General features: G+C 38.5%; 7 protein-coding genes across 11 annotated transcripts in view; 3 read left to right on the top strand and 4 right to left on the bottom strand.

Annotated features, from left to right (window-relative positions):
* The window catches only part of LOC116850331 (guanine nucleotide-binding protein G(i) subunit alpha), an 8067-nt gene extending 5236 nt beyond the window's left edge, over positions 1-2831 (top strand). For both annotated transcript variants that reach the window (XM_032828483.1, XM_032828494.1), the window contains exons 3-4: positions 168-457; positions 1130-2831. In XM_032828483.1, the coding sequence (XP_032684374.1) occupies positions 168-457; positions 1130-1607 (768 nt within the window). In that variant the 3' untranslated portion in view covers positions 1608-2831. The remainder of the gene's footprint in view (positions 1-167; positions 458-1129) is intronic.
* Positions 2618-10916, bottom strand: LOC116850323 (synaptojanin-1). The gene is made up of 7 exons (XM_032828456.1): positions 10584-10916; positions 9399-9753; positions 9101-9265; positions 7754-8808; positions 6732-7303; positions 6374-6548; positions 2618-6286 (listed from the first exon to the last, which is right to left on the bottom strand). Exons 1-7 carry the CDS (start codon positions 10708-10710, stop codon positions 5223-5225), a joined length of 3513 nt encoding a protein of 1170 aa, XP_032684347.1. The 5' UTR covers positions 10711-10916; the 3' UTR covers positions 2618-5222.
* A 1473-nt stretch (positions 10917-12389) lies between these two features.
* Positions 12390-15664, bottom strand: LOC116849112 (protein claret segregational). 3 transcript variants are annotated; one of them, XM_032825950.1, is made up of 5 exons: positions 15345-15664; positions 13987-14939; positions 13568-13865; positions 13142-13416; positions 12390-13018 (listed from the first exon to the last, which is right to left on the bottom strand). In XM_032825950.1, exons 2-5 carry the CDS (start codon positions 14937-14939, stop codon positions 12595-12597), a joined length of 1950 nt encoding a protein of 649 aa, XP_032681841.1. In that variant the 5' UTR covers positions 15345-15664; the 3' UTR covers positions 12390-12594. The 3 variants fall into 3 exon arrangements, with proteins under 3 accessions (XP_032681841.1, XP_032681851.1, XP_032681832.1); XM_032825960.1 differs by having other exon boundaries at positions 15463-15664; XM_032825941.1 differs by having other exon boundaries at positions 15364-15663.
* Positions 15665-16767: 1103 nt separating this feature from the next.
* LOC116849137 (proteasome subunit alpha type-6-like) lies at positions 16768-18224 on the top strand. Its single transcript, XM_032826012.1, has 5 exons — positions 16768-16965; positions 17138-17232; positions 17387-17468; positions 17572-18001; positions 18121-18224. Exons 1-5 carry the CDS (start codon positions 16890-16892, stop codon positions 18176-18178), a joined length of 741 nt encoding a protein of 246 aa, XP_032681903.1. The 5' UTR covers positions 16768-16889; the 3' UTR covers positions 18179-18224.
* A 93-nt stretch (positions 18225-18317) lies between these two features.
* LOC116849142 (probable small nuclear ribonucleoprotein Sm D2) lies at positions 18318-19477 on the bottom strand. The gene is made up of 3 exons (XM_032826022.1): positions 19308-19477; positions 18835-19090; positions 18318-18542 (listed from the first exon to the last, which is right to left on the bottom strand). Coding segments are annotated over exons 1-3 (363 nt in total). The 5' UTR covers positions 19310-19477; the 3' UTR covers positions 18318-18437.
* A 368-nt stretch (positions 19478-19845) lies between these two features.
* On the top strand, positions 19846-22641 carry LOC116849128 (probable galactose-1-phosphate uridylyltransferase). 2 transcript variants are annotated; one of them, XM_032825988.1, is made up of 7 exons: positions 19846-20124; positions 20567-20641; positions 20735-20904; positions 21008-21213; positions 21288-21516; positions 21638-21854; positions 21949-22641. In XM_032825988.1, exons 1-7 carry the CDS (start codon positions 20112-20114, stop codon positions 22194-22196), a joined length of 1158 nt encoding a protein of 385 aa, XP_032681879.1. In that variant the 5' UTR covers positions 19846-20111; the 3' UTR covers positions 22197-22641. The 2 variants fall into 2 exon arrangements, with proteins under 2 accessions (XP_032681879.1, XP_032681887.1); XM_032825996.1 differs by having other exon boundaries at positions 20567-20655.
* Positions 22301-25346, bottom strand: LOC116849125 (adenylyltransferase and sulfurtransferase MOCS3). Its single transcript, XM_032825974.1, has 7 exons — positions 25084-25346; positions 24393-24543; positions 24110-24304; positions 23817-24030; positions 23380-23678; positions 22665-23132; positions 22301-22553 (listed from the first exon to the last, which is right to left on the bottom strand). The coding sequence occupies exons 3-7, from the start codon at positions 24297-24299 to the stop codon at positions 22402-22404; spliced, it is 1323 nt and encodes a 440-aa protein (XP_032681865.1). The 5' UTR covers positions 24300-24304; positions 24393-24543; positions 25084-25346; the 3' UTR covers positions 22301-22401.
* Between the last annotated feature and the right edge of the window lie 785 nt (positions 25347-26131).

The raw sequence follows: 26131 nt of genomic DNA, 5'->3' as shown, positions 1-26131 counted from the left end.
CCCCCTCTCCCCTTTAAATATCCAGACCTGTAAATGCACTTAAAACGAGAGACTCAAGAGGAAGATGACTCTACCTCAAGCCAATATCACACGTTATCAATTGCACTTGGCCATTTTTCCTCGTGCGTCAGCGATATTAGATAATCAGCCTCTTGTTTATGTTGTAGGACATGGCGCGGCAATTTTTCACCCTAGCCTCGGCGGCGGCGGAGGAGGGCCAACTGACCGGAGAACTGGTGCTGTTAATGAAGCGGTTATGGCAGGACGCGGGAGTGCAGCTCTGTTTCACACGTAGCAGGGAATACCATATCAACGATTCGGCAGCGTACTATTTGAACGCACTTGACCGCATAGCGCAACACAATTACATCCCGACGCAGCAGGATGTTCTGCGAACGCGCGTCAAAACGACCGGTATTGTGGAGACACACTTCTCCTTCAAGGGCCTGCACTTCAAGTACGCTCGCTACTTATCTAGTGTGCCAGTTATGGCCGAGATATTTCATATCGTATATTAATTTAAGACTGTTGATCTCTCGCTACAAAACTCTCGGTGTGTGCCACAGAGGCGAAAGAATATACGATAAAAATTCTTGCAAAATACGTTGAAATAAAAAGGTATACCCATAAAATGACACTTGCGATCGATCGGGCACATCTGTAAAATAGTCTGACCGCTTTCTTTTTACTTTAACAGTCAATAACCATAAAATTAACGTGACAACACAATATTTTTAACCTACTTTTCATCATAATTTTGTCATGTTAATTTTACGATTACTTATTGATTGTTAGAACAAAAAAGAAAATGTTTCACACATCTCTGCTCGATTAATTGCAGATATCATTTTATGGATACATCTTTATATTTCTACGTATTTTGGGAGAATTTTTAGTGTGTTTTCTCGCTTCTAGTATCAAATTAAGATGGCCGCGGCCAAGAGTCTCAACGTCCTACAATGCTAACATGAAATTAGTTTTATATATATATTTGAGCGAAATGTCAAATTTTTAATTCATATTTGATTGTGTGTGAATATATTTAATTCACTAAGGATCAGATTGGAGATTAAGGGTTATACTTAATTATATCATTTTATCTGACGTCTTATCGGTTATCTTTTTGTAGAATGTTCGACGTCGGCGGCCAGCGATCTGAGAGAAAGAAGTGGATACACTGCTTCGAAGGTGTCACCGCTATCATCTTCTGCGTCGCTCTGAGCGGCTACGATCTAGTATTGGCGGAGGACGAGGAAATGAATCGTATGGTAGAGTCGATGAAGCTGTTCGACTCGATCTGCAACAGCAAGTGGTTCGTCGAAACGTCGATCATACTGTTCCTGAACAAGAAGGACTTGTTCGAGGAGAAGATCACCAGGAGCCCGCTCACCATTTGCTTTCCGGAGTACAAGGGCGCCAACACGTACGAGGAGTGCGCCTCTTATATCCAGATGAAGTTCGAGAATCTGAACAAGCGGAAGGACCAGAAGCAGATTTATACGCACTTCACCTGCGCCACCGACACGTCCAACATACAGTTCGTGTTCGACGCCGTGACCGACGTGATAATCAAGAACAACTTGAGTAATTGCGGATTACTAAGTTAAACATTCCAATACTCAGCCGGCGAACAAAACTGCCGAGAGGTGGGGCCAGAGAGGAGGAGAAAAAGTAATGTATTTCGCGAACGCCGATAACGTAGGTCGCGGATTTTCGCGAAATAAAGTAAAAACAAACAAGAGACTGATCGGAAGTTTCAGAAAATCGTGCCCGTGTTCCGTATAGCACGAGTATGCGTCAATTATGCGAGGATTTTACTCAAACACTCAAAATAAGCTCTTGGAATATTTTACTATCACAGTGTTGCGTAACTTTTCACTCGATTCTATTCGACTTTTGATTTTATTATCTCATTTCGTACATTTGACGTAAATACATAATACATTGGACGTTCAGTACGAATAATGTTATTATTTAACTCACAGAGATTTCACATTGGATAATTGAAAAACCTTGAAATAAACAAAACATTCTAGAATCTCGGCAGTTGGACACAGGGACGCACTATTTCCCGTTATCGCTAGATACAATTTTTTTACGCACTGTCCAAAACGTTAAGCAATCATTTCTGGAAAATTGTACGATCGTACTTTACGAGTTCAATGAAATGTCATCGCGTGACGTAGTAGTCACATTTATTTCTCAAAACGAAGTACTATTTTCCTAGAAAAAAATATCGAAAAATTCGTTCCGGATATTGCGCTGTGAAAAAGAAAAAAGTAGTAGCGATAACGAAAAACGAAGCACATATCGGGCACTCACTCCAATTGAGATGAAATTCGCGCAAGTGAAAAGTTACTTCATTTTTGCTAAATGTATTTAATTCTACTAACCAGGAGCTAGATAGCTATTAATTTTAGTGTAATATCTCTTTGTATATAATTTATTCACTAAAGGCGACTCTATGTGCTGAGAGTGGAAACAACTTCCACTCCTCTTGCTCATGATTCATTCGCGTTGCAAGAAAAAAAAAGAAATTCGTATCTCTCTATCTGTCTTTTTCAACGACGGACACAGCTCTCTGTGCATTTCTACTATGACAGTATGTATTTATATGGATTCACAGTTGGAAAAACCGACTTTTGTACAAGCTTGAGTTTTTTTTTAATATAGATATACACGTATTATTAGGAGATATAAACGAGATTCTCTGTTCTCATTTTTCACGATTTGCCAAACAGATGAAATGACGAGGTTAGCATTAGTACAAGACGTCGAGAAATCAAACACTTTATACAGCTTAGATCAATAAACGAAATTTTCTTTTTTAAGATCTGGTTCTATCTCTATTCCTATCCGATCTCTTTATTAGATCATTCGGTACACATATGTGTATATTTTATATATATATATATATATATATATATATATATATATATATATATATATATATACACACATATTTTTGTGTTTTACATCTTGTACAGGTGGCTCGGTTATTAACTAGTAAGATACAGAAACTAACGCGCGAAGTAATGCGTGTCGCCGAGGTGCAGAATGAAGCTGTTGAAACTGTTTTCGAAGACTGTACTCTCCTTGTCTTCCTCTCTTTCTTACATAACTAAACATTTTTATATTATACTAATTTACACATACATATTATGCACATCCATTTTCCCATGATTAGTGCCACCTTTACGATGTGAGTGAGGCTGGGAGCGATGAAGACTGAAAGTGGGATAAATTAAAGTATATACAATCTGCATAGCAATCAGTACTTCGACTGCCACATCGTAACTGTCATATTTCCTTGGCAGTTACAATATGATACATGTAGACGACAACTTTATCTTCCATTTAATTACATACAAATGATACATTTGAAGCGAGAAGCAAGATTCTCAACCAATCGTCAGACATTTTTTTAGGAAATGCAGCAATAACTTCTGTGTACAATTATCTGTGACAGTTGAAGTACTAGTGAGGTCTGTTCATGGACGATAGTAGATTATAAAGATCATGATCCTGTGTGTGTATTTCCCAGAGAACAAAAGGATAAGTTTTATGAAGGAGAAATTTAGGCGGGACCATTGGACCATTGGGACGCTTCGCGATTTCCGATGGAATGCACGGTGCAGCGAACTCTGCAACATACCGAGAAGAAAATCAACGTGGATTCTGTTCCATTAACATAGTGCCGAGGAAGAAAATGGCTAAGTGATGATGCTTGCTCTGCTTCACGCGTATTACCGCTGTACCGAAAATATTAGTTCAGATGTAAACGACAAACTTACGTATTTGTATATATATCAGCAATCTGATAATTTCACTTTATAATAATTATACAATTTATAATACATGTAATATATATAATATTATATATAATATTGATATATAAATATATATTATATATTATATGTAATATTATGATATATAAATATATAATATTTTATATTTATATAATATATATAAATATATATCATGTGTAATATGCCTAGAGAACATTGAGACGATAGTGGTTCTTTTGAAGCATCACCTTTTAGAAACACTTTTTAACCAACAAGTCGGCTAGATCGCTCTTCTTCTGATATATTACAGAGTTCAAGATGTAGATAGGAACATCAAAACTAGAAAAAATGAACGAAAATAATCACATAGAATGATCTTAGTTAAATTAGCAGCCTTTAGGACGATCGATGACGAGCGTGTGTCGTTGAGGAAATCAGAGAAATTCAAGGAGGGGCTATTGAACGTCCCTTCTTTCCACCGTACAATCACGAGGATATCTTATACTCATAAGAATACTGCTGTTTGAGCCTATTCTTTTCTCTCGTATACGATTACACATAAAATTAAGTCTGAAAGTTAAGTGTTTGCTCCACGTGCTTCGCGATCGTGCGCGCTACATAGTTACATTTTCTTTTAATACACTTACACTACCAAAATGCTCGTGGGTATTCATAAATCTTAATACTTATATCTCAAAAGCGTTCCTAACACGTCTCAACAGTTATCCTTAAATTAATATACAATACAAGCGAAGAGGTATACAGTGACAGTAACTGTAACATCATTATACCGCGGATATCTCGTCGCTTTGAACTCTCCAACGATCATTAACTTGTTCACGATGTATTAACGTATATCCAATTTTACAACACATTCAACGGATTTCGAATATACATTTGTAAATCTTTCTATATATATATATATATATGACACATATGATATATATATATATGTCATATGCATAAATCGGTCGGTTCGTCGAAACGATAACACTATCTCCTGTTTAAACATTCATGACGAAAACAACAACGGTCTCTCAAAGTATTATCTCTGAATTGATTAACGAGTTTAACAAGTGTGTCACTACAAACGGAGTAAAAGGCAGGATACAGAGAGATCCAGGAATTATATAATTATATAAATACAAATCTACAGCCAATCGTTCTTGCGATCGCGGTGAGATCGAAAATAATCTCGAAGTTATCCCCGGCTATGCTTACCATCATCCTCTGAGCAATTAATCACAGAACAGATTCAGGAGTGAGTAAGGAAGAAGAGACCTACGGGCTACGTGTATTCGGAACTCAGCGTCGAAACGAAGACTTGTCGACTACAGTCTCGTCGTTTGAATACCATAAATAATCATGCGCTAGTGTTCACGCTCGAACATACCGAATCTGGTCATGGACGCGTCTTGTTGCGTCCCTTTCGCCTTAATGAGGATTTCTAGCCGGAATAGGCGGGCCGCCGCCTGTCCTGGCTGGAACAGGCGGCGGAACGCTCGACGGCGGCAGATTGGGTGGCAGATGTTGCGGCGGCGGCGGCGGCGGCGGAGCCTGCCTGTGCGGCAACAAAGGTGGCATCGAGCTGGGCGGCGGTCTGCTGGGTGGTAATCGACTCAGCGGTTCCTGAGGGCTATCCATGCGCGGTAACGGAGGCGGTGGTCGATTCGGCACCGGGTAACTGGGCGACCCGTCCGGAATCTCCTCGTAGATGGCAGAATCCGGCGACAGCCTCCCACTCTCGTCCTCCTGAGGATCCTTTGCGGCTTGATCAGCGATCGCTGGTGTCGAGGGTGGTGTCAACGGTGCGAACTGATTGTGAAACACACTGAAGACCCCAGCTCGAGGACCCTGTTTTCGTTCTTGAACGGGACTCCTCGGTGGTTGCGCGGGTCGACCTGGTGGCGCTGGTCTCGGCGGTGGAATCACGTCGCTCGGACTGCTTCTACTAGGTGACGCGCGCTCGCCGATTTCCAACTGTTCCAATCGCTGCATGGGACTCCTGAGCGGCGAGCTCGCCATGAATTGCGCGACAGTGGTGTTGCTGCAGATCTCGATCTCTTTCTCGATCAACTGCACCCAATCGGGTGATTTGAGCGACAACCTCAGCGTCTGGCCGCACACTTGCGTCATGCCTTTCTTCGCGGCAGCCAAGGCACACTGACCGTCCCTAAATGTCACCCAGATGGTCTCGCCGACGTAGCGCACCAGGATCACCTCGCCAATGTGAGACAGGTCCTGTATCAGCGCGAACATGAGATTGTTGTCGAACACACTGTCCATGTCCTCGAATTCCTCCACCGCCTTGACTATTATCGTGCTATCCGGCGGTCCGAGATCCTGTATCACCTCCTTGAATACGCGCTCGCGTTTCTCAGGGTCGACGCAGTGCACGTCAATGTCGATGGTCGCGATGACCGGCCGATGATCGCTCTGTTTCAACTCTGCCCTGCCGTAGTAAAGGAGTTTTCCCGGATTCCAGTCTGTAGGAGAATCTGAGAAATAGTGATCGTTGAATATAATTACATCCGATTACGTATCAAGGACGCGAGTGCGTGAGATGTGACAGAATTTGTACCAACCGATATCAGGTACTTGTTTCCTACGCTTCCACAGAACGCGATCTGTCCACGCGGGTTGCCGGCACTTTTCGCTGGTGTCGTAATCGTCTGAGAAAAGATCGTACTTGTACGTAGGCGCGAAGGTAATAGGTCCCTCCAGAAAGTTCTTGAAGACATTACCCTGCTCTTGTTGAACCTTGAAGTACGAAAGACTCATTCAAGTGCTGTTACAAATTAAACTTACGTGTATCTCTGAATACCGATCGCTCGTTTTTCTTCTACACAGATCTTGCGCCAAAGAAACAAGATTTTTTTATCATTTCAATATTGCAGGATGGTTATTATAGATTTTGTACAAATATCAGATATTGCACAGTACCCTCAATTGATCGTATTGCAGTATCTGATCGAGTTCGTTTCGTTTGATCAGCTCCTTCATCTCGTCTTTGTCCATGTCGACTCTGTAGTTAAAATCGCCGCACCAGAACACGTAGTCGTGTGTGTTGAGGGTTCTGCCCATGGGAAACGTGATTTTCCTCGTAATCTCAGCGTAATCGGCATTACGTTCGTTCACCTGGGACTGACCGGCGGCGAAGTGCGCGCAGACGAAGCAGAAGGAAGTGGAATACAGCACGCATCTGATTGCTGCAGCACCTTTGTTACCGGTAGCACCTCCTAATCCCGTCTTCACGCAATCCACCGCCACGTCCCTCAAGTAAGGCGCGTGTTCGCGACGTATGAACAAATAGAGGCAGACGCCGACCAATTGCTGGTACGTCACGAGAACGTATGCCCTATTGTTCTTGACCAATACTCTTTCCAGCTCTTCAGCCCAAGCCTTGGCATTGTCCGAACTAGCGGCCATAATGTTGCTGGCGTTCAGATCAACGATCTCCTCAAATCCTATCGCGAATATGTCCACAGGTACATCGTCAGGCTCTTCCAAGGCGACTGAAAAAAGAAAACGTTATATAGATTAGAAAAATTGTTTATATATTATTGAAACGACATCGATACATCAGTTCACAAATATGTTGACTTTTTTAAAAACTAACAAAAAACATAGTCTATATTCCTTATTACAAATAAGATCTATAGTCTTTATTACAAAGTGATAAACATTAAAATACTTTTCCACAGAAGTCTTGTTATATTTAACACATCTGTGAATTAATGTATTGATAATTCTACAATAAGAAACATAGACTATTTTGTTCGTTCTTAAAAAAAGTTTCTTGATATACTTTAATATATTTATGACATATTCTGGTAATTATGTATTGTAATAATAATATGAAATATGCTTTTAGAAATACAAACCTTATAATACACGCGCATATACATAAACAAAAAAAAGAGATGTTTAAATTAACCAAATACTTTCAACGAAAGGATACTTACAAGAAGATCTATGTGGTCCACCGAATAACCAATCGGACAATGACACGTCCTTGTAAACTACACTCCTGAAGTGCTTCCCTCCGTTAACGTTGTAGGTACCGACGCTCACCCGGAGGTTCATCGTTGTCACATACTCATTGTAGCGCTTGCACATCTCCCTCAAGAGATTCGGCGCAGCGTGCAGCATGTTGGAAGGCAGCAGTAAACGCGCTCTATCGGCCAATTCAGTATTCAACGTCGATCCCAAAAGCAAGACGTCAATCGCCTCTTGCTTACTGGAATCTAACAAGTTGTTCTGTATCGTTCTGGCTGCTGATCTCGCACCGTCCATCAACTTGGAGCTGCCTTGGATCGCGCCCGTGCCCGCATATATCTTGCTGACCTCGTTGCCATTGTTGATCCACATCTGACGGAACACTTCCTCAAACCGTGAGACCATCTGCTGCTTCTCCATCAATTTCAACAAGCCCATCTGCTTGGATAGCTGCTCGAGCGCGAAGAAGGTCTGCACGCAATTCGTTCTATCTAAACAATCCAGACAGTTCGTCCGGATAGTGCCGGTTTGCTCGAGGATCACCGTGTTGCCAACCGCGTAGAACAACGAGAAAGGCTCCGGATACCTCTCGACTTTCGCCTTCAGCTTCGACAGGTTCTTCATGTTGCCGCCACGACACTCTTGGTGATAATCGAACAAGATATGTGGTACATCTTTATGCTCCGACAAGTTGTGATGGGATTGGAACAACTGGCTCAACATCGTCTCGCCTTCCTTACTGCCGATCGGACTCGAACCGAGGAGATTGACGATCATTTGTTTGCCATACCTCTTCTTGATTATCTCCAGGTGCCTATTGAAGGCCGGCGCGGATGTCTCGAAACTACGCGAGATCTTCACCTTGTGGGAGCCGACCTGTATGCCAGGCTGTTCCCAGAACAACGGCACTGACCCTCTCGTTTGAACGAAGGAGGTCACTTCATTATCTATGTAAATCACCTGCTCGGTCTCCACAAAATTCGCTACATGCCCGTCGTCATTGGTTCCTCTGACATTGAATCTGCATATGAGAGATCATTCTCAGAATTTCAACATAAATATTCTGCTGATAAGAGTACGCTAATATTTGTTATCACGAGGCCATATGGGCTTTGATGGACTTTGCTTATCTATGAGTTGTAACGCGCATGCGATCACAATTGGTCATATGTTTGCAGAATATTACGAGAGGTACATTGCGCGCTCTTATCAAGTATAGATATTTTACGACGTTATAAGATGGGAAAATAGATCTATTTTTAAGCACATCGTCGCGTATCTCTTCCTGATGCCGAGGAAACCAACCGTCTTACCTAGTGCCAGCGCGCTCGCAACTTAATCTAGACATAAGCACCGCGCGAGCTTGTCTGTGCCCAACGTAAACAGTTCTTATTTCCACGCTGCCGCACATTGCCTTCAACAACCACTGACTCGTGTCCACACCATATCTCAGAAGATGAATGTGTAGCATTCGGTTCCTGCAATTGCAAAGACAATTTAGGATATCAATTTCTCTTTGCTGCTTCTATTTTACACAAAGTAAAGTCTGTAACTTGGTTTTGCATTGTAAAAAATTTGCATTATAAAGCTCTCAGCAAGATTATTACTAACCAAAAGAACCTGTTGTCTGTAGTCGTGGACTTGCACCTCCTCTGAGCACTCAGAGTGATGTCAAGTGACTCCTGCCCGGCAGACCAGGAGAAATAAAATGTTCCGGAATTGAGAACCTTTCTGACCTCAGATACACGATCCTCAGTTCCCTGATTGTAAAACAAAGGCACAAAACTCGACTGTGTGATTCTGAAGACCTCTGATTCGCCAATCTTTCCCACAGAGAAACATCCAGTAACCAAGACCAAATACAACAGGGTGTTGTCTCCTGCATTTAGCTGTAGAACACCCAGACATCCGTAAGCATCCAATAGCTTATTGTACTTTGGCTTTAGGAACTCGTGCTCTTCGCTGGCTGTAAACAATATATCAGTGACAATCCGAAATTTTTAACTCTGGAAATATACACTGTGATCTCTTTTGTTTCTATAGTCTCCTTTCTTCGCAGTTCTTAAAATAAATAATATTAAATATGAATTGAGTACTCTATTGCCTACAATAATTATTGGAATTTATATCAAAGTAAAACTAAAATTTTTGTAGATATTTAAGTAGTTTATTATAAATAAAACAAGATGTATATAAAAGAGATATATATATATATATATATATATATATATATATATATATATAACTATAGTGTTAAATTTTCTATTACGTTTCAAGTAAACTAAACTATAAACTTGAAATATTATCTCAGCAGGCATTAAGATCCTAGAAATTTTGCATTATCTGTTTTGCTCACGATGCTGGGTCCGAATCTTCAATCTACAACACATCTTCTCTACTTTTAGAGAAACTACCTGATTATCTTGGAGAAACCAATTTTCGACACAGTGCTCGTGTTAAATTCATCAAGATCATCTCTCTGCTCTATTTAAGTAATCGCAAACTTTCATCAGGGAAACCGCGCATCGCTGAGTCGAAAATAAAAGGTTAGAGAAAAAGAGTGTGAGACTGCGATCTGCGCCCGGCAAAACAATGCCAAGCTGTCAAATCGGTTTCTTTCAAATGTCATTCTCCGTTCACCGTCCTTTTTCTCATCGAGCCCCGAATACACACGGCTGTCTCGCTTTAAACACAAAGAGTGCACGTGAGTGCAGTTAAAGCGAGCAGATCTACGCGAGAACGGCGTCGCCGGCGATACTCGGCCACGGCCAACCAAAACACAGCCCGTCTACTTACAGAGAACAGCAACCGCCTGGGACTCAAAGAGCAGGGTCTCCTTACGATTCCGCTGCTCCAGGATGAGCGAGTGCGGCTTGGGCGAGTCTAGTTTCTCGTAGATGCGAAAACCCTTGCCCATCGCCATTGCTACGGCAGCTCTTGTATCTCTCTCTCTCTAGTTTTCCCGTCTTGCGAGCACGACGACGATTCGGACACTCTACGGAGGCGCGATCAGTCCGCCTGTCATACGGCACGACGCGGCACGGTGATAACGGACCGTGACGGATCGGTACTCTGTGACGTGCTCACCACACTTCGTTGACCGCACTCCGGCACAGCCGATTCGCTAGCCCGTTGATACGCGATTATAAACTGTCTCTTTGGCGCCATCTAATGATTGCATACGGAAACAACTGGCCGACACTGACGGCCTCTCCTCAGGTCACTCAAGTACTTTTGGGTTCGAATCTCAGCTAAATAGGCTCGAATCTATGGCTGATATAGTCCGATCTTACATTTAAAATCATCTTAAGTACTGTCTTAAGATGTCATGAACCAATTTCAGAGCCGTATTCGCATCTTAAGACATTACTTAAGACGGTCTTGAAATAAGATTCGACTATGAATACCGGCCTATAACAACTTCTAATTAAAGATTGTAACAAGAACTTACATTTGCCGCGTTACATCCCCTTTTATATTTTATAATTATATCAATAAACACTTGCATATCTTAACTTCTTTTGATCTTAAGATATATTATAAAGCGTAAACGTTCTCTGTCGAAAATATTGAAGTTTTCGCCTTATTAAATTGATGAGTTATACATTAAAATAACGAGAGATTCTGGAAAAATTAACAAAAGTCCTACGCAAGGCTTGAACTTAGGCGACTTATCATGAAGATATTCTTTTATCAATTTCGCTACACATATTTATATAAATTCGAATTTAATAAAGCGAAATATTTGAAGAACATTTTCACAGAAATTAGCTCATGTCAATACAAGAAATGTCAATATAAGAAAACAAAGAAGAATAACATGTATATTTGAAGAGAAGCTCATTTATTACAACGCGCAGCTGAAAGAGCATTCATCGCTCACTCATCGCAACTATCGACATCAATGTATATTGTGTTGATCCTGAAAAGCGAAAGGGCATAAGGACGAAAGGGTTCTAGATGATACAGGACGTCAGGGTACAGCATAATAATAATTAAGGCGATGGGGAAATTCGAGAACATGAACGCATGTTCGACAACCTCATATTCGCGCTGATACGATACCTGTCTCGTATCGGTGATGCCATCCTGATGCACTACAGCATCAATTGGGTAACGTTCAGGGTAACGGTCAGTGTACTTTAGCGGCCGCGAAGAAGCGCACAACGCAGGTATGCGACCAGACGCTGAGATTGTTGCTCAAATCATCCAATTGGATAAAGCTAATCGAGGACATCAAGATCTGTAGTAATATCATGGTCGCGCAGTTCATGACGAGCTCACCGTTCAGGAGTCTCATGAAACAGCTGGATATCGGCGAGCATGCATCGCCTAGTAGAAGTCCGAGCGACATGATTCTATCACCGAGGCCGGGTAGACCCACGCAACCATCAAGAAGTCCCACTGAAGGACGAGAGCAAAGTCATCTTCGAGCTAATTTCTTCAGTATGTTCCATAATCAGTTCATATCACCGATGTCTTGGCAGCTGTGAGAAGGACATGACGCAGGTATGCGACCAGACGCGGAGGTTGTCGCTCAAATCAGCCGATCCGAAAGCGTTGTAATCAAAGGTACAGATTATTATGAAAAATGGAAAAATATATCAAGGTTTTGTCACCCAGACAATATATTTTCTTTAAAATATGTACATTTGGGTTATAATTGCAATTTTCGAAGAATACATGCATCATACACACACGAATAATAAAATGCTTTGTTTAATATACTTCGTTTGTAAAGTAAAATATTATGTAAAATCGAAAGCACTCTTACCCAGAACTATAATGAGGATATTCTATTTTTTTTTTAAACATTCGTATTTGTTAAGAGCATTCGGCTTCTCTTAACATTACCAGTCTTACAATTGTTAACACTGCTGGCAAATCTCAACGAATTTAACGTCTCGTTGTAACATTCGTCTAACGGAGATATATTTAGCAACATCAAAGTCTTCGAGTTGCCTCCCAGAGAAGGCATGAGTAAGTGAGTCAGTTTAGAATTTCTGTAGGGAACGTGTTCCTGTTTTTTTAAAAGTGCCAGGATGACATTTCCAAGATTCGCTAGCGACTTGTTAATATTTTTCGTTTCTGTGGTCCTGGCAACCTCTTCGCTTTTTAAACGCTCGGATCCGGCTAGGTCAACCAAATTCAAATTTCCCACAGATACTTCCTGTTTTGTAACGTGTGTACCGATCAATCGTATTCGTGCTACTGAATGTGACCTGGATGATCTGTAAAGCAAGGCATTATAAATAAATAAATAAATAAATAATAAGATGCTGTTTTCTCAAGCATATCGATATTAAATATAGGACTAATCTATCGCTTTCTTACACAAAGTAACACACTCTTACCGTTCATTTGAATGCGTAGCTGCAACAGCTCGATTGCGTTGCGCAGTCCGAAGACATTCATGCAGCTCTTCCGGGCTATGTATCTCTTTCACTAGAAGATTGGTAACATACAAATCCTGTCCTTTGCTGTCGACCATTCGTATCTCATGGGTCTTCGGCTGAGAATCGAGAAGATCAACGATATGTTCGTTGTAAATTTCTAAGAAGCTCGCTTCTATCTGATAGTGCCAGCCAAGGAGCTCAAACTGCTTCATTTCTTTGAATATATGTCGTACCTGAGATCACACACCCACATAATTAATTTTGATTAAATCGAAATAAACAGATAAAAACATCAAGATTCTGAGATATTAAAAAAAAAAAAGGAAATTAATCAGATCTATCCCTAATAATTTCTAATATAATCACAAATACGCAATAACATACTGTTCTAGGTATCATTCCTTCAGTTTCTAGACTGTAATCTCCTTCCATAGTGTATGTCTTGCCAGAACCAGTCTGACCATAAGCGAACACGCAAACGTTATACCCTTCTAGTGCAGATTGTACCAAAAGAGACAACTCCTCGAATATATTCTCTTGCGACGCATTAGGCGCGAATACTTTGTCGAAGGAAAATTCTTGCTTCGTGCCTCGTTGCTTCCCACTGCAACTCATCGCGTCCGATCCATCCAGCTTGCCTACCTCTATAGTGCAATCATCCAGGTAGTTTATGCTACATGTCCTACAAATAAAACAAACAACTTCATTCAAGTTTGCTAATTAAGTTTTGGAGAAAATTCATTTGTACAATGCAAGAGAAAAATATTAAGAGAAAGAAATACTAAGGTAAGATATCTATTTACATTTTCATCAGTTCATTTTCCTTTGGAGTTCTCGGACGAACTCTACAGAAGACTCTGATGTTGCCTTTCAATTCTTGTATAGCATTATGCAGTAATCTACGTTCTTTGTCCATTTTGTGAGTTAAAGCCTGCAATTCATTGATTTTAGTGTTCATACTCTTGTTTACTTTCTCCTGTGCCTCTATCATAGTTTTCAGAGTTATCAATTGTCCATTCTGTTCAGAGAGCAATACTTCTTGTGCACTGTGCTCTTCTTGAAGTTCCTTCAATGTATGAGAGACGCTCGTGTAGGATTCTTCCGATTCTTTCAAACGTTTTGTTAAATCTACATTCTCCTGTCGCATCGTAGACATTTCTGTCATTAGACTTTCCAGTTCACTACTTAATGCATTGTTCGAAGTCTCTAGTTCTTCAGCTTTGTTCTTACACGTAGCCATATTACTTTTCAACGAATTAGTCAACTCTAGAAGCTCATTGTATTTGGTCTCTATGTCTTTATTCTTCTGTTGTGCAAGAGACAGTTTATCACTTGTCTGTGCTAACCGACCACGCAAATCCCATTTTTGTATTTTTCCTGTATCACTCTGAGATGCTTTGTTCGTGTTATTGTTCAATGCATTGGGTCTATTTGCTAATGCTTTTGGTTTAACAAATGGTCTCTTAGCTTCACTCACAGTGGTAACTGTAGTAGCTGTTCTTTTAATAGGCTTTGCATTGCTTGTCACTCTTGTAATTGTTGATAATGTCTTTGAGCGAACTAAAGGTGGTTTAGCTAATAGTTTATTTTCATTTGTAGTCTTTGAACTTGTCGACTTTGCAGCATTTTCCCCATACTTAGCTGCTTGTTGTTTATTATTATTGGTGTTTATATTAGTACTTATATTAGTATTTATATCCATTGTATTGTTGATCTTTTTCAAGGTAATTTTTGGTTTTGGCAAACGAGATTCCATCTATGAGAAACGATGAAATTTTTAATTATTTAAAAGAACTTACTCTAATACATACAGAATATAATATAGCAGTATGTAAATATATATGTAAAGCAGTATGTAAATATATACACAATACTGTTACTTTATGAAGCAACTGCTAGTTAAGACTTTATACTGTATTCTGTTCAACGTTGTGAACTAATATACATACAATTTTACTGCACACTTTAAATAATGCATGCATTCAAATAGATTATCTCATGCAAAAAATAAAAGCAAAATTACATAAAAAATTCATAAAAAAATATTCTTACTATGCTATTGAAAATTTCAAACTAGACGTTCAATTTTGCATAATAAGAAATCATTTTTATACTTCCAGTAAATGAGAATGTAAAGTTGAAATTTGATAATTTACAATACCTCAAATTCAAAAACAAACCTCGTAGCTCACTATAATATACTCAGTTCCTCAGTCGCAGCACACAGTCGCAACACAAGTACAATCCTTTACGAATCTTACTATTAATTGTACAATTACCTAATGCTCACGCGTCAGTGACATGTTTGTCCGTTTTACGAACCAATAATTTGTCTCACAAGAATTCAATCGGTGATTCTTTTGACACTCGTGCGACACACAGAGTACCAGTAAAACCAGCACAACGGTCTACGACAACTTCCTTTCTTCCCAAGACTCGGCTCAACCGAATGACGGTTATCAGGAACTTCTTTCATTTATTTGAACTTGAATTCAATCGCATTGTATGTCAACCTATGAGAGAGACGAGAAACTTTCATTCCGACGAATACCATGTGAGATACGATGAGCGAGCCAATCGCGTATGTCACCATAGAGGGCACTGTCAAACAATGGTTGCGTTCAGCAGAAAAAGCAGCTTTGCAAGCGTTTTGCGCTGCGTTACCAGCGTATGACTTCTACTTTCTCTAAAACGCACTTTTTCGGAACTATACACGCTTTCCAATATGTTGCGCTTATTCAGCGTACTTTCGTTACGCTGGAAAACATGGCAACTGCTAAGTAAACATGTACGAAAAGCATAAAGCGCTAGATGACGTTCAACTGAAAATCTTACAACAGTTGCAAAGCTGCTTTTTCTGCTGAACGCAACCATTGTCAATTTTTCGGGATTTGTTTGATAATTATCAAAAAGATTGCAATATTGGCCAATATTATAAAATCTCTAATCTTTCCTTCCGTTGTCGCTTCATTTCTCGTTATAAAATGCGAGACATTGTCGAATTTAGGCCTATTCTTTGTAGATGCACTGCTGAACTAGTGCAATATATTGAAGTGAGACAAATATACGTTTTCTCACTCTAACTTATTGCACTAGTTCAACAGTACAGCTACAAGAACAGGCCTTTTACCTCTCTTATGCCCGTTTCTACTAACTTTAGTTAACTTAACCGGCTGGTTGTTTCAACGGAATTGATTAATCGCATCTGTTAACTCTGACAAAGAGAAATGCGATTGATAAAATATCGCGGAAAAATATCGCATACTATATTTCTAAAAAGCTATAATATATGTAACATGAACTATAGCTTTTTATAGAAATATCGTATGCAATATTTTTCGAGAATAAAGCCCCAGTATTCATAGACGAATCTTATATTTAAGACCATCTTAATTTATTTTCAGACGCTTTGTAGCCAATAAAATAAACCGTAGAGCATCTCGAGATAAACTTAAGATGGTCTTAAAAATAAGATCCGACTATGAATCTATTGGTCTGTTCTTTTCAGCTGCACTGCTGAACTGGTGCAATAAGTTAAAGTGAGAAAACATATACTTGTCTCACTTTAACTTATTGCACCAGTGCAGCTGAAAAGAACAGACCACAGACCAAATAACTGAACTACAGTCGGTCCTTGCTCACTTTACATGATTTGACGTTTTCCCATCGACTTCGGAGCATAATTGTTGATTCGTGTATTGCAAACATGGCGCGAGGCAGCAGTGCAGGTTTCGATAGACACATCACGATCTTTTCGCCGGAGGGCCGGCTTTATCAAGTGGGTAAGGATCGCGGAAACGTCCAACGCGACATCGCGAACGACGTTTATGTTATCCGCATGATCGCTCGCGCGGATCATCCGTTTTCTCGTTCGTTCGCGCACGTCGATGACTCGACGTGTTTTGCACTTCGGAGCTTGCAAACATTGTCATTCCTCGAAATTTTTTTCCACAGAATATGCCTTCAAAGCCATCAATCAAGGTGGTCTCACGTCCGTGGCCGTTAAGGGAGTCGAGACCGCAGTTTTCGCGACACAGAAGAAAGTACCTGTAAGATAACCTCCAAATGAGATTTCGCTTTACGCTTCATCAGAATTTCGCCATGGTTGACGTTTTCTCCGTGTGATCTATCGATTTTAAATCGTACTGACTACGTTACGTGTGTTTACATATAGAAAAGTACATTGAAACATAATTCTTTTAGGACAAGTTGCTCGATGCTTCCAGTGTCACTCATGTATTTCACCTGACTGAATACATCGGTTGCGTTATGACGGGCATGATAGGTGAGTTTGGATATTTCACAAACTGCATCAAGCCTGTGCATTTGAGTATTTTACCTTCTGACCTTTGTGCTAAACGTTGTGTCTTTTGACCTCTGTTTTACAGCTGACAGCAGGTCTCAAGTTCAACGTGCTCGCTATGAAGCCGCTCACTTCAAATACAAGTTTGGTTATGAGATACCTGTGGATGCCTTGTGCCAGCGTGTTGCTGACATCAGTCAGGTGTACACGCAGAATGCAGAGATGCGACCCCTTGGGTGCTCAATGATGCTCATTGCATATGACAAGGAGAAAGGCCCGTGTATCTACAAAGCTGATCCAGCTGGATACTTCTGTGGTTACAGAGCTATCTCCGTAGGCGCGAAACAGACTGAAGCAAACTCCTATCTTGAGAAGAAACTAAAGAAGAAACAGAATTACGATTACGACGAGACCATACAATTGGCTATTACTTGCTTGTCTACTGTTTTGTCTGTAGATTTTAAACCTACCGAGATCGAGGTTGGCGTAGTATCAAAGGATAATCCTAAATTCCGGTAACTGATATATATATATATATATAATTTTGGCTTTTTTAATATTTCTTTTAAACTTTTGTAGACATTACGTACTCGTAGCGTCGCAGTTTTCCTCATGAAGGATTTCTTTGTTGCAGTGTCCTGACCGAGCAAGAGATCGATAAGCATTTAACTGCGATCGCCGAGAAGGATTAATAATCTTGTATAGAATTTCTAATAAATCATGAAAAGTTCTGCTTAACACACATTTTCTATTTGATACTTAAAATGTTACGGATATTGGTATAAAGGGTGTATACGCAAAAAGACGTACAACACGTTAATAAATAACACATTTACGCGGCCGTACTTAAAAGTTTTATTTCAAGTATTTATTATCAATGTAATCTTAATCTTGTACAATTTTTTTAAAGTTATCCTTAATTTATTCAATATATAGAAGAGTTATAATTTATTACTTCCCTGCTGCAGTTGCCAATGGATTCCTTAAAACCAGAATGACAGAATCTCCACGTAAAAACATCTTTGGGATAAATCTGTCTTTGTTTACTGGTTTTGCCTGTTATAAATATTTTTGTTAATAATATTCAATATTTGAGAATATGAACATTTGTTCAGTTCAACAAGTGATCGGATGGGAATAATTTCCTGAGTTATTAAATTAGAAATATAGTCTTGAGAGAGAGAGAAATATCGAGAATATAGACAAAAGAATTATCATCGACAACAATGATGATCAAATCAAAACAATTAAAATCCTTAAATAAAATTCCTATAGAATATTCATGGATAAAGTTAGGTTTAAGAAACATTAAATTCTTTGGAAATATATACGTGAATATAGACTGCACCTTTTTTTTGCCTTTTCCTGTACGTGGGAGTTCCGTCCACATTTCTTTTACATTCTCTAAAACCATGTTGCAGTGCCTGTCAAATGCTTTGACTCGTCCCAGAAGCTTCTTATTATTTCTGCAATTTATCAACACCTGTGTGTTGTTTTTGACTGACTGCGTGAGAACTGAAAGAGGCCCGGTATTGAATTCCTCTTCCTCTCTTTTCGCTAACTCCTCAGGCGTCATTTCAGATTTTGGTTTAGTTAGAGACGACCTAAAACAATTGCGTCGTTAATAACATGAAGGTTTTTAAAACACATGCGGTCTTTTTCTTATTATTAGATATTATCTATATATTAAAATCACATGTAGCTAAACAAAAACATAGAAATAAAGGTTATGTGCGCATGAAGAGTTGTTTAAAACCCGCTAAAATTCGTAGTGAATTAGCGTCAGAAATTTAACGTGACAAATGCAAAACAGATACTTACATTTTGTAATAAGTCTATTATATTCAGAAAATGATTTTTTGAGGGTCTACAGGAATCGTCGACAAATCCTACGTAGAGTTATTCTAATAGCGTCTCCTCGAACGCAGCCCAATAATCTTCAATTTAAGCATTTTGATTGGTCCGCCATTTTCCTCGAATTCAGAAGGAGAACCGCGCGAATATTTAAATTAATGAAATATTTGTATTCAATTGTTCTTATTAGTTTCTTATTGCAATTTATACACAGGATATCTCGCGATTTGTGAGCTTAATTCTATTATAGTAAATTTCTCGACTGAAATGAAAAACATAATTTTCTTCAAGAAATATTTGTATCACAACTTTTCAATTTTCGATTTCATTATATACTTTTGTAATTAAGCCATAAGATCCTCTTGAAACAAATTTGAGATATTAATTGCAAAGAATCTATTTTATATTATTTATCTGTCTCTATTTCTCTTCTCTCAGAAATTTAGAATTTATGAGAATCTTTCTTTTATTGTTTATAACCTGAAAATTAGGTCTCGATATTCTTTACGAAAAATATTGAAACAGGATCTGTCGGTGAAGTAAACAGTACCAAATTATGATCACTTTTTATACATATGTGGTATTTCGCTTTCGTAACTGCTTCGAATTTTTGCTCGACCAATGTAAAGTTATGTACGCTCGTTATCTGCAAAAAATGCAGTGCACGTGAACCGCGAAAGAAAGAGACCTCATACGCTTAATTTGCCGTCAATCGTCGTAGAATTGCTTCGACGCGTTATCGGAGCAGTTGTTCGAGGTTATCGCATACAAATGTCGAATAGAGGTGAGTGCAATTAACGAAATTAAATATACGTCATGTAATGTTATTGTCATTGAGTACTTTACTTAGTGTTTTAATAGCTGTGCAATACAATATGTAACATTTTCTCATGATTCTCCTTTTTTCTAGAAGAGTAAATATATTTTCTATATATGTTCATTAATAATGGCACTATGAGAATATTTTATTGTATCTCTTATATATACATTACATACTTATTTGAAACATTATAGTATCATCTTACAAGAGGAAAAAATACAAAAAAAATTATGTAATACAACTTATACAACGTGATATTGATAGAGAGGTTCTGATTTGTTATGTAATCTTGCAATTCCAATACAAAACAAACATATAAACTCAATGAATTTCTTGGAATTTATCCTTTACATTGATGTACAGATTGTTTCAAAGAAAATTATCTAAATCCATGAATTTGTAACAGGTGGATCGCAGGACCAGTCCAAACATGGAACAGGCAATGAGGAAAGCAATTCCTCATTGGTATTTGATCCAATTGGTTAGATATAAAAAGTGTATTTCAGATTTTACTTATTTCCAATCTGCTCACTTGGTATATTACTCAAATATTTACTTACTGTGTGTTTCACAGAACATCAACACATAAGATACAATCCTTTAAGAGGAGAATGGGTGCTGGTATCTCCTCACCGTATGAAACGACCTTGGGGAGGCCAGATTGAACCTAATACTGATGAGGAGCTCTCCGATTACGATCCCAACAATCCACTCTGCCCAGGAAATGTCAGGGCCAGTGGAGATGTCAGTTGATTTATTTTTTATTTGTGTATGATATACAAATGAAATTCTGCTGCTTAATCACTTTTACAATTCCACTGTTTGTGATCACTATCTTGCATCGCAGGTAACTCCGATATACCAAAACACATATTCGTTCATCAACGATTTTCCCGCCTTACTGGAGTCGGTACCTGATCCTCCAGAAGCCGACGACGAATTGTTCCAGATGAGCTCTGCCAAAGGTACCTGTAAAGTGATGTGCTTTCATCCAAAGTCGAACGTGACGATAGCGTTGATGAAGATCCATGAGATCAAGGAGGTGGTGAAACGGTTAGTGACGCTCGAACAGGTCGTATCGAGTGCTCACGCTTTCGAGAAATTAAATACATTGCAGAATGCGACAGGTGGATCTTCGAGATGCTAGAGCTGGGCGAGAAATGGTTGTGGGTGCAGATATTCGAGAACAGAGGCGCTCTGATGGGTTGCAGCAATGCTCATCCTCACTGCCAGATATGGGCCAGCTCGTTTTTGCCGAATGAAGCTAGAATAAAAGACGAATATCTCGGCGACTATTATAATCGCAATAAGAAGCCTCTTCTCATCGACTACGTGCAAAAGGAAGTCTTAAAGAAGGTCAGTGTTGTTGTAGCTGTAGATTATACGTATTTTCTTGTAATATGACAAAATTCAAACGCAACAACTTATACATTCAGCATTCGATCTTCGGTATCTGTACGGCTTCGACAATTTATAGGATCGTATCGTGATTGAGAATCGTGACTGGATCGTCGTGGTACCGTTCTGGGCAGTTTGGCCATACGAGACTATGGTGTTGCCAAAGAAGCAAGTGACCAGAATGCAGGACTTGTCGGACAGTCAGCAAGAATCTCTATCGGTTATCATCAAGAGATTATGCATCAAATACGACAACCTCTTTCAATGTTCCTTCCCGTATTCGATGGGATGGCACGGTAAATGTTAACAATATACACCTTAGATTGTTATGTGCTATTTTACGTTATCGTAATTATTATGAATTCATGAATTTACAAGCGCAATTTATAGGCGCACCAACTGGTCCACATCTCAACAGTGATTATCCATACTGGACCTTTCACGGGATATATTTACCGCCTTTATTGCGATCCGCTACCATAAAAAAACACATGGTCGGTTATGAACTTTTGGCCCAAGCGCAAAGAGATTTGACACCGGAGCAAGCGGCAGCGAAATTGAGAAGCTTACCAGATTCTCATTACAAATACCCGGAAACTAGTCTGACTGCAGAAGAAATAGAAAAATATGCGACTTAAATATATAATATCTGTAAATAGAATACGTAGAGTTTCAAGAACAACAGATGTAAAGAGAAAAATGATAGAAAGAGGAGGAATTTACGAATTAATGAATATATCTATAAATTATATATATATATATAATTCCAAAATTTGACAGATTTATTAAAATAGCTTATCTTTATATAAAATGACATAATTATATCGGATATCTTACACTTTTTTAATATTTTGGAAAACTTGGATCAATCTTATTGCTCCAAGCGTGAATACCTCCAATTATATCTCTTATACTTAAGGTATCTTCAGTAAATACCTTTTTCAGACATTGTACAGCCTTTTGCGAATCGTTTCCGCGTCTGCATAAAAAATACACTGGAAAAAAAGAAGAAAAATGTAATGTATGTCTAACTTTATTACTGTATATCAATCACAAAAATAAATATTCTAAAAAAAATTACAAGACTGTAAATGTGTGATTCTTACAATTTACCGCAGGATGCTTTTCCTGCAGCTTTTTTACGCTATTCCTTATTTCTTGCAAGCTATGGTCCTTGTCGATTTCTGCGAATGGAATATTGATCGAGTTCTGTAGACAGCAAATCTGATATTCTTCAGGTGAACGTACGTCAATCAGTACGTGAGGTTCCGAATTGTCCTTCGCGATCCGATTATACTCCTCGACTGTTATCCTCTCTTCTCTCTTGAGCAAATTCAAATTTGGATTCTTGTCGTTCGCTTTTGCTCCGCAGAACTCTTCGTAGTCTATTAACTCGCGTATAACAGGTTGTTCTCCGCAAACAACACAGTTCGCGTTCCTTGGACGTAAACGTACGTTTATGAACTTGGTTTCCATTGCGTCGAACAACAACATTTGCCCGGAAATTACATCGGGCAGGTCAAGTATGATTTTTAATACTTCTAGTGCTTGCAGTACACCAATTGTTCCCACAGCTATAAAATATCCAACATTGAACAATATCTCTTAAATGTAGATGACATCAAATTAAATTGTGTAAACTGCAAAATACACAAAAATTGGAGCTAAAGTGAGAGAATTAAAGCCTTAAAAAATCAGTTGTGGTTGTTTAGTGTGAATTGAAAGAAAACCGCGAATGACTCTTAAAGACCTTAAATTCTTTCACTTTAGTTTGAATACTAATAGAGTCTATCTTACATAGCACAGAAATTGTTCTCTTACCTACACCAAGAATCCCTCCATCTCCGCAGTTTGTTACAGTTTCTGGCGGTGGAGGTTCAGGAAATATGCATCTGTAGCAAGGGCCATTATAATTAAATACAGTCAAATGCCCTTCGAACCTTAGTGCTGATCCAGAAACTAATGGTTTTCCACTCAAGACGCATGCGTCGTTCAGTAAATAACGTGTAGCTACATTATCTGTAGCATCTAATACAATATCATAGTTCTTTATGATGTCTAAAGCATTCTTGCTATTCAGTTGGATTTTATATGGAGTGATCTTGACATTGCTGTTCAGTCTGAAAACAAGAGATTATACGCAAAGTAAGTAAAATGAAGTAAATTTGTGTAATAAGAGTATTCAAGTATACACATACACAAAGTGTTATACATTTCATGCACAATTATATGTAACATTATTTATAACATTATTATACCGATTGATTGTTTCTGCTGCCGCTGTCACTTTAGCAGTACCGATGCTTGCTTCCGCAAACAATATTTGTCTATGAAGATTATTTAATTCAATATTGTCATAATCTACTATGCCAATGTGACCAACTCCACTGCATGCTAAGTACAAGGCTGCAGGACAACCGAGACCACCAACTCCCACAATAAGTACAGAACTGTCTTTTATCTTTTTTTGACCTAAAATCATAAAAACAATTGTCAAGACTAATAAGTTTGCTTCTCTATATTTTAAAGCAAAGATATAAAGACAACAAACCTTGCACATTAATTTCACGTAAAAAGAGCTGTCGGCTATACCTGAGAATTTCGTTATTATTTAAGCCATATTTCTGCACGACTTGCTTCTTGCGTTGTAAAGCAGCCAACTCGGCTTCCTTCACACTCAATATTGCGCGCAATTCAGCAATCGTTGTTCTCAAGTCGTCCTCGTTCTTTTCTACTGACATGTTGTCTGTGGGAATAATAATTTAAATGTCAATATAATCTTTATTCTCAAGTTAGATTGGACTAATTCTACAAAAGTCACGTTTTCATCTTGCCTTGCACAAGGGAGATAGGTAGGGAGGCAGATGGGTAGACGATTTGTTGCCACTGGTTGCACCACTCAGGAGATGGTGCTCGTATTGCCCTCGCCACTGACCAAGAAGACAGCCCACTTCAGTGTAAGTGTTCTAATAGATTCTCCCAATTCTAAGACGGTAATTATTAAGTTTACAAATCTCACCTCCGATTTTAATGAAAATATACTCAATCGACGCGTTTTTGAAAGGCAAACAACTTTCTATTAGGAAAAATTGTTTGAAATATGTGACTACGAAGCACATACATGTCGCTGTTTGTCGTCGGTGTTACAGTTTTCCTAACCTTAACAGTGATCAAATTTGTCAATTATCTCGCTTCACAGCAGAGAGAATTTTTCCTAATAAAAAAGTTGTTTGCCTTTCAAAAACGCGTCGATTGAGTATATTTTCATCAAAATCGGAGGTGAGGTCTGTAAACTTAATAATTATCGAAAGTAGAAAGACTTTTATGAAAAACATCTGTTATCATATTCCTAGTAAATATTAAGAAGACATATATCTTTCTCGGTTTAAAAAAATCAATTTTTTTTATTACATATTTTGAAAGATTTCAAGAGTGTATATCCGAAGCCGTTTGAAAAAGTTTGAAAAATTGATGAAGTTACAGCACTTTACAATTTTAAAAATTGATGAAATTACAGCACTTTACCGCCGTCTTAGCGACCTATAAGCCGTTACGGAGGAGCGCGCAGGTAGGGATGAGCAAAAATCATCAACTTCAACTTCAATATTTGGCTCCAGACTTCTCTAAGAATTTTGCCCCAACGCCATTACGCAGCAAAAATCATCGATGTTTATAAAATATTGATGTTAACTGATTAATATTTCGATGTTTAGCCATCGATATTGCAAGTTACATTACATCGATATTTTATCGATGTCTTATCTTCGATGTTTCTATTTTTGTTAGAAATAGGCTCGTGGTCTGTTCTTTTCAGCTGATTGCTGAACTGGTGCAATAAGTTAAAGTGAGATAAGTATATCTTTTCTCATTCTAACTTATTGCACCAGTCAACAATGCAGCTGAAAAAAACAAACCAACGGTTTCACTAATGTAGTTAACCTAACCTAATCGACCGATTAACTCAACGGAATCGACCATTCACAAAAAATAGTTTAGCAACTGCGATTGGACAATTCCGTTTTATAACTTAACTAAATTTACTTTTTATAACTGGGATAAAGATTTACTTACTGAGATAAACTTTTACTAAATTACAAATTTTAGACATTGGTATATTTTTTTCTTCTAAAGCATAATGGAAAAATAACTTGTTTTGTTTTTACTAAGAAAAAGTATTTAGTTTAGCTAGAAAAAGTATTTACTAAGAAAAAGTAGTTTATTAGTTACAGATTATAAGTTTAAAGTAAGAATCCCGCTCACACGCGCATGCGTACGTAGATAATACCAGCGGTACTGTAACTTTTAAGCTCCATAACTCGGAAAGTATTCAGTGAAACGTAACTTTATTATAGTGTTTTGGAAAGCTCTCACAATAAGCTACAAGAATATCTAATAAAAATAATGGTTTCCGTTTAAAAAAATATTAATGACCTTGACCTAATTTTGACAAGGTCACTCAAGGTCAAGTCCACATTTTCATCATATGTCCCCTTTCAAGCCATACAACTTTCATTGAAAAAATTTTTCAATAAAATTATCGATTCGCGAGATAATCGACCATATTACTTAAAGT

This window comes from Odontomachus brunneus, unplaced genomic scaffold (genome assembly GCF_010583005.1).
Source record: "Odontomachus brunneus isolate Ranch 3 - 2012 unplaced genomic scaffold, Obru_v1 Obru_scaffold_005, whole genome shotgun sequence".
NCBI lineage: Eukaryota > Metazoa > Arthropoda > Insecta > Hymenoptera > Formicidae > Odontomachus > Odontomachus brunneus.
Note: the sequence above shows the minus strand (reverse complement) of the source record. Positions and strands in the feature narration are given on the sequence as shown.

Coding starts and splice junctions, on each gene's coding strand:
- LOC116850323 (XM_032828456.1), bottom strand. CDS start 10,710: ATGGCGATGGGCAAGGGTTTTCGCATCTACGAGAAACTAGACTCGCCC. Junction 9,754..10,583: donor CCAGGCGGTTGCTGTTCTCT/GTAAGTAGACGG, acceptor TATTGTTTACAG/CCAGCGAAGAGCACGAGTTC. Junction 6,549..6,731: donor TGCAATACGATCAATTGAGG/GTACTGTGCAAT, acceptor TCGTACTTCAAG/GTTCAACAAGAGCAGGGTAA.
- LOC116849112 (XM_032825950.1), bottom strand. CDS start 14,939: ATGGAATCTCGTTTGCCAAAACCAAAAATTACCTTGAAAAAGATCAAC. Junction 13,866..13,986: donor GAAAATGAACTGATGAAAAT/GTAAATAGATAT, acceptor TTTTATTTGTAG/GACATGTAGCATAAACTACC. Junction 13,417..13,567: donor AAGGAATGATACCTAGAACA/GTATGTTATTGC, acceptor GTGTGATCTCAG/GTACGACATATATTCAAAGA.
- LOC116849137 (XM_032826012.1), top strand. CDS start 16,890: ATGGCGCGAGGCAGCAGTGCAGGTTTCGATAGACACATCACGATCTTT. Junction 17,469..17,571: donor CGTTATGACGGGCATGATAG/GTGAGTTTGGAT, acceptor TCTGTTTTACAG/CTGACAGCAGGTCTCAAGTT. Junction 18,002..18,120: donor AAGGATAATCCTAAATTCCG/GTAACTGATATA, acceptor TCTTTGTTGCAG/TGTCCTGACCGAGCAAGAGA.
- LOC116849142 (XM_032826022.1), bottom strand. Junction 18,543..18,834: donor CAGGAAAAGGCAAAAAAAAG/GTGCAGTCTATA, acceptor TATTTATAACAG/GCAAAACCAGTAAACAAAGA.
- LOC116849128 (XM_032825988.1), top strand. Junction 20,642..20,734: donor ATTGGTATTTGATCCAATTG/GTTAGATATAAA, acceptor TGTGTTTCACAG/AACATCAACACATAAGATAC. Junction 21,855..21,948: donor GTATTCGATGGGATGGCACG/GTAAATGTTAAC, acceptor CGCAATTTATAG/GCGCACCAACTGGTCCACAT.
- LOC116849125 (XM_032825974.1), bottom strand. CDS start 24,299: ATGTCAGTAGAAAAGAACGAGGACGACTTGAGAACAACGATTGCTGAA. Junction 23,679..23,816: donor GCAGCAGAAACAATCAATCG/GTATAATAATGT, acceptor TCTTGTTTTCAG/ACTGAACAGCAATGTCAAGA. Junction 22,554..22,664: donor AAAGCATCCTGCGGTAAATT/GTAAGAATCACA, acceptor CTTTTTTTCCAG/TGTATTTTTTATGCAGACGC.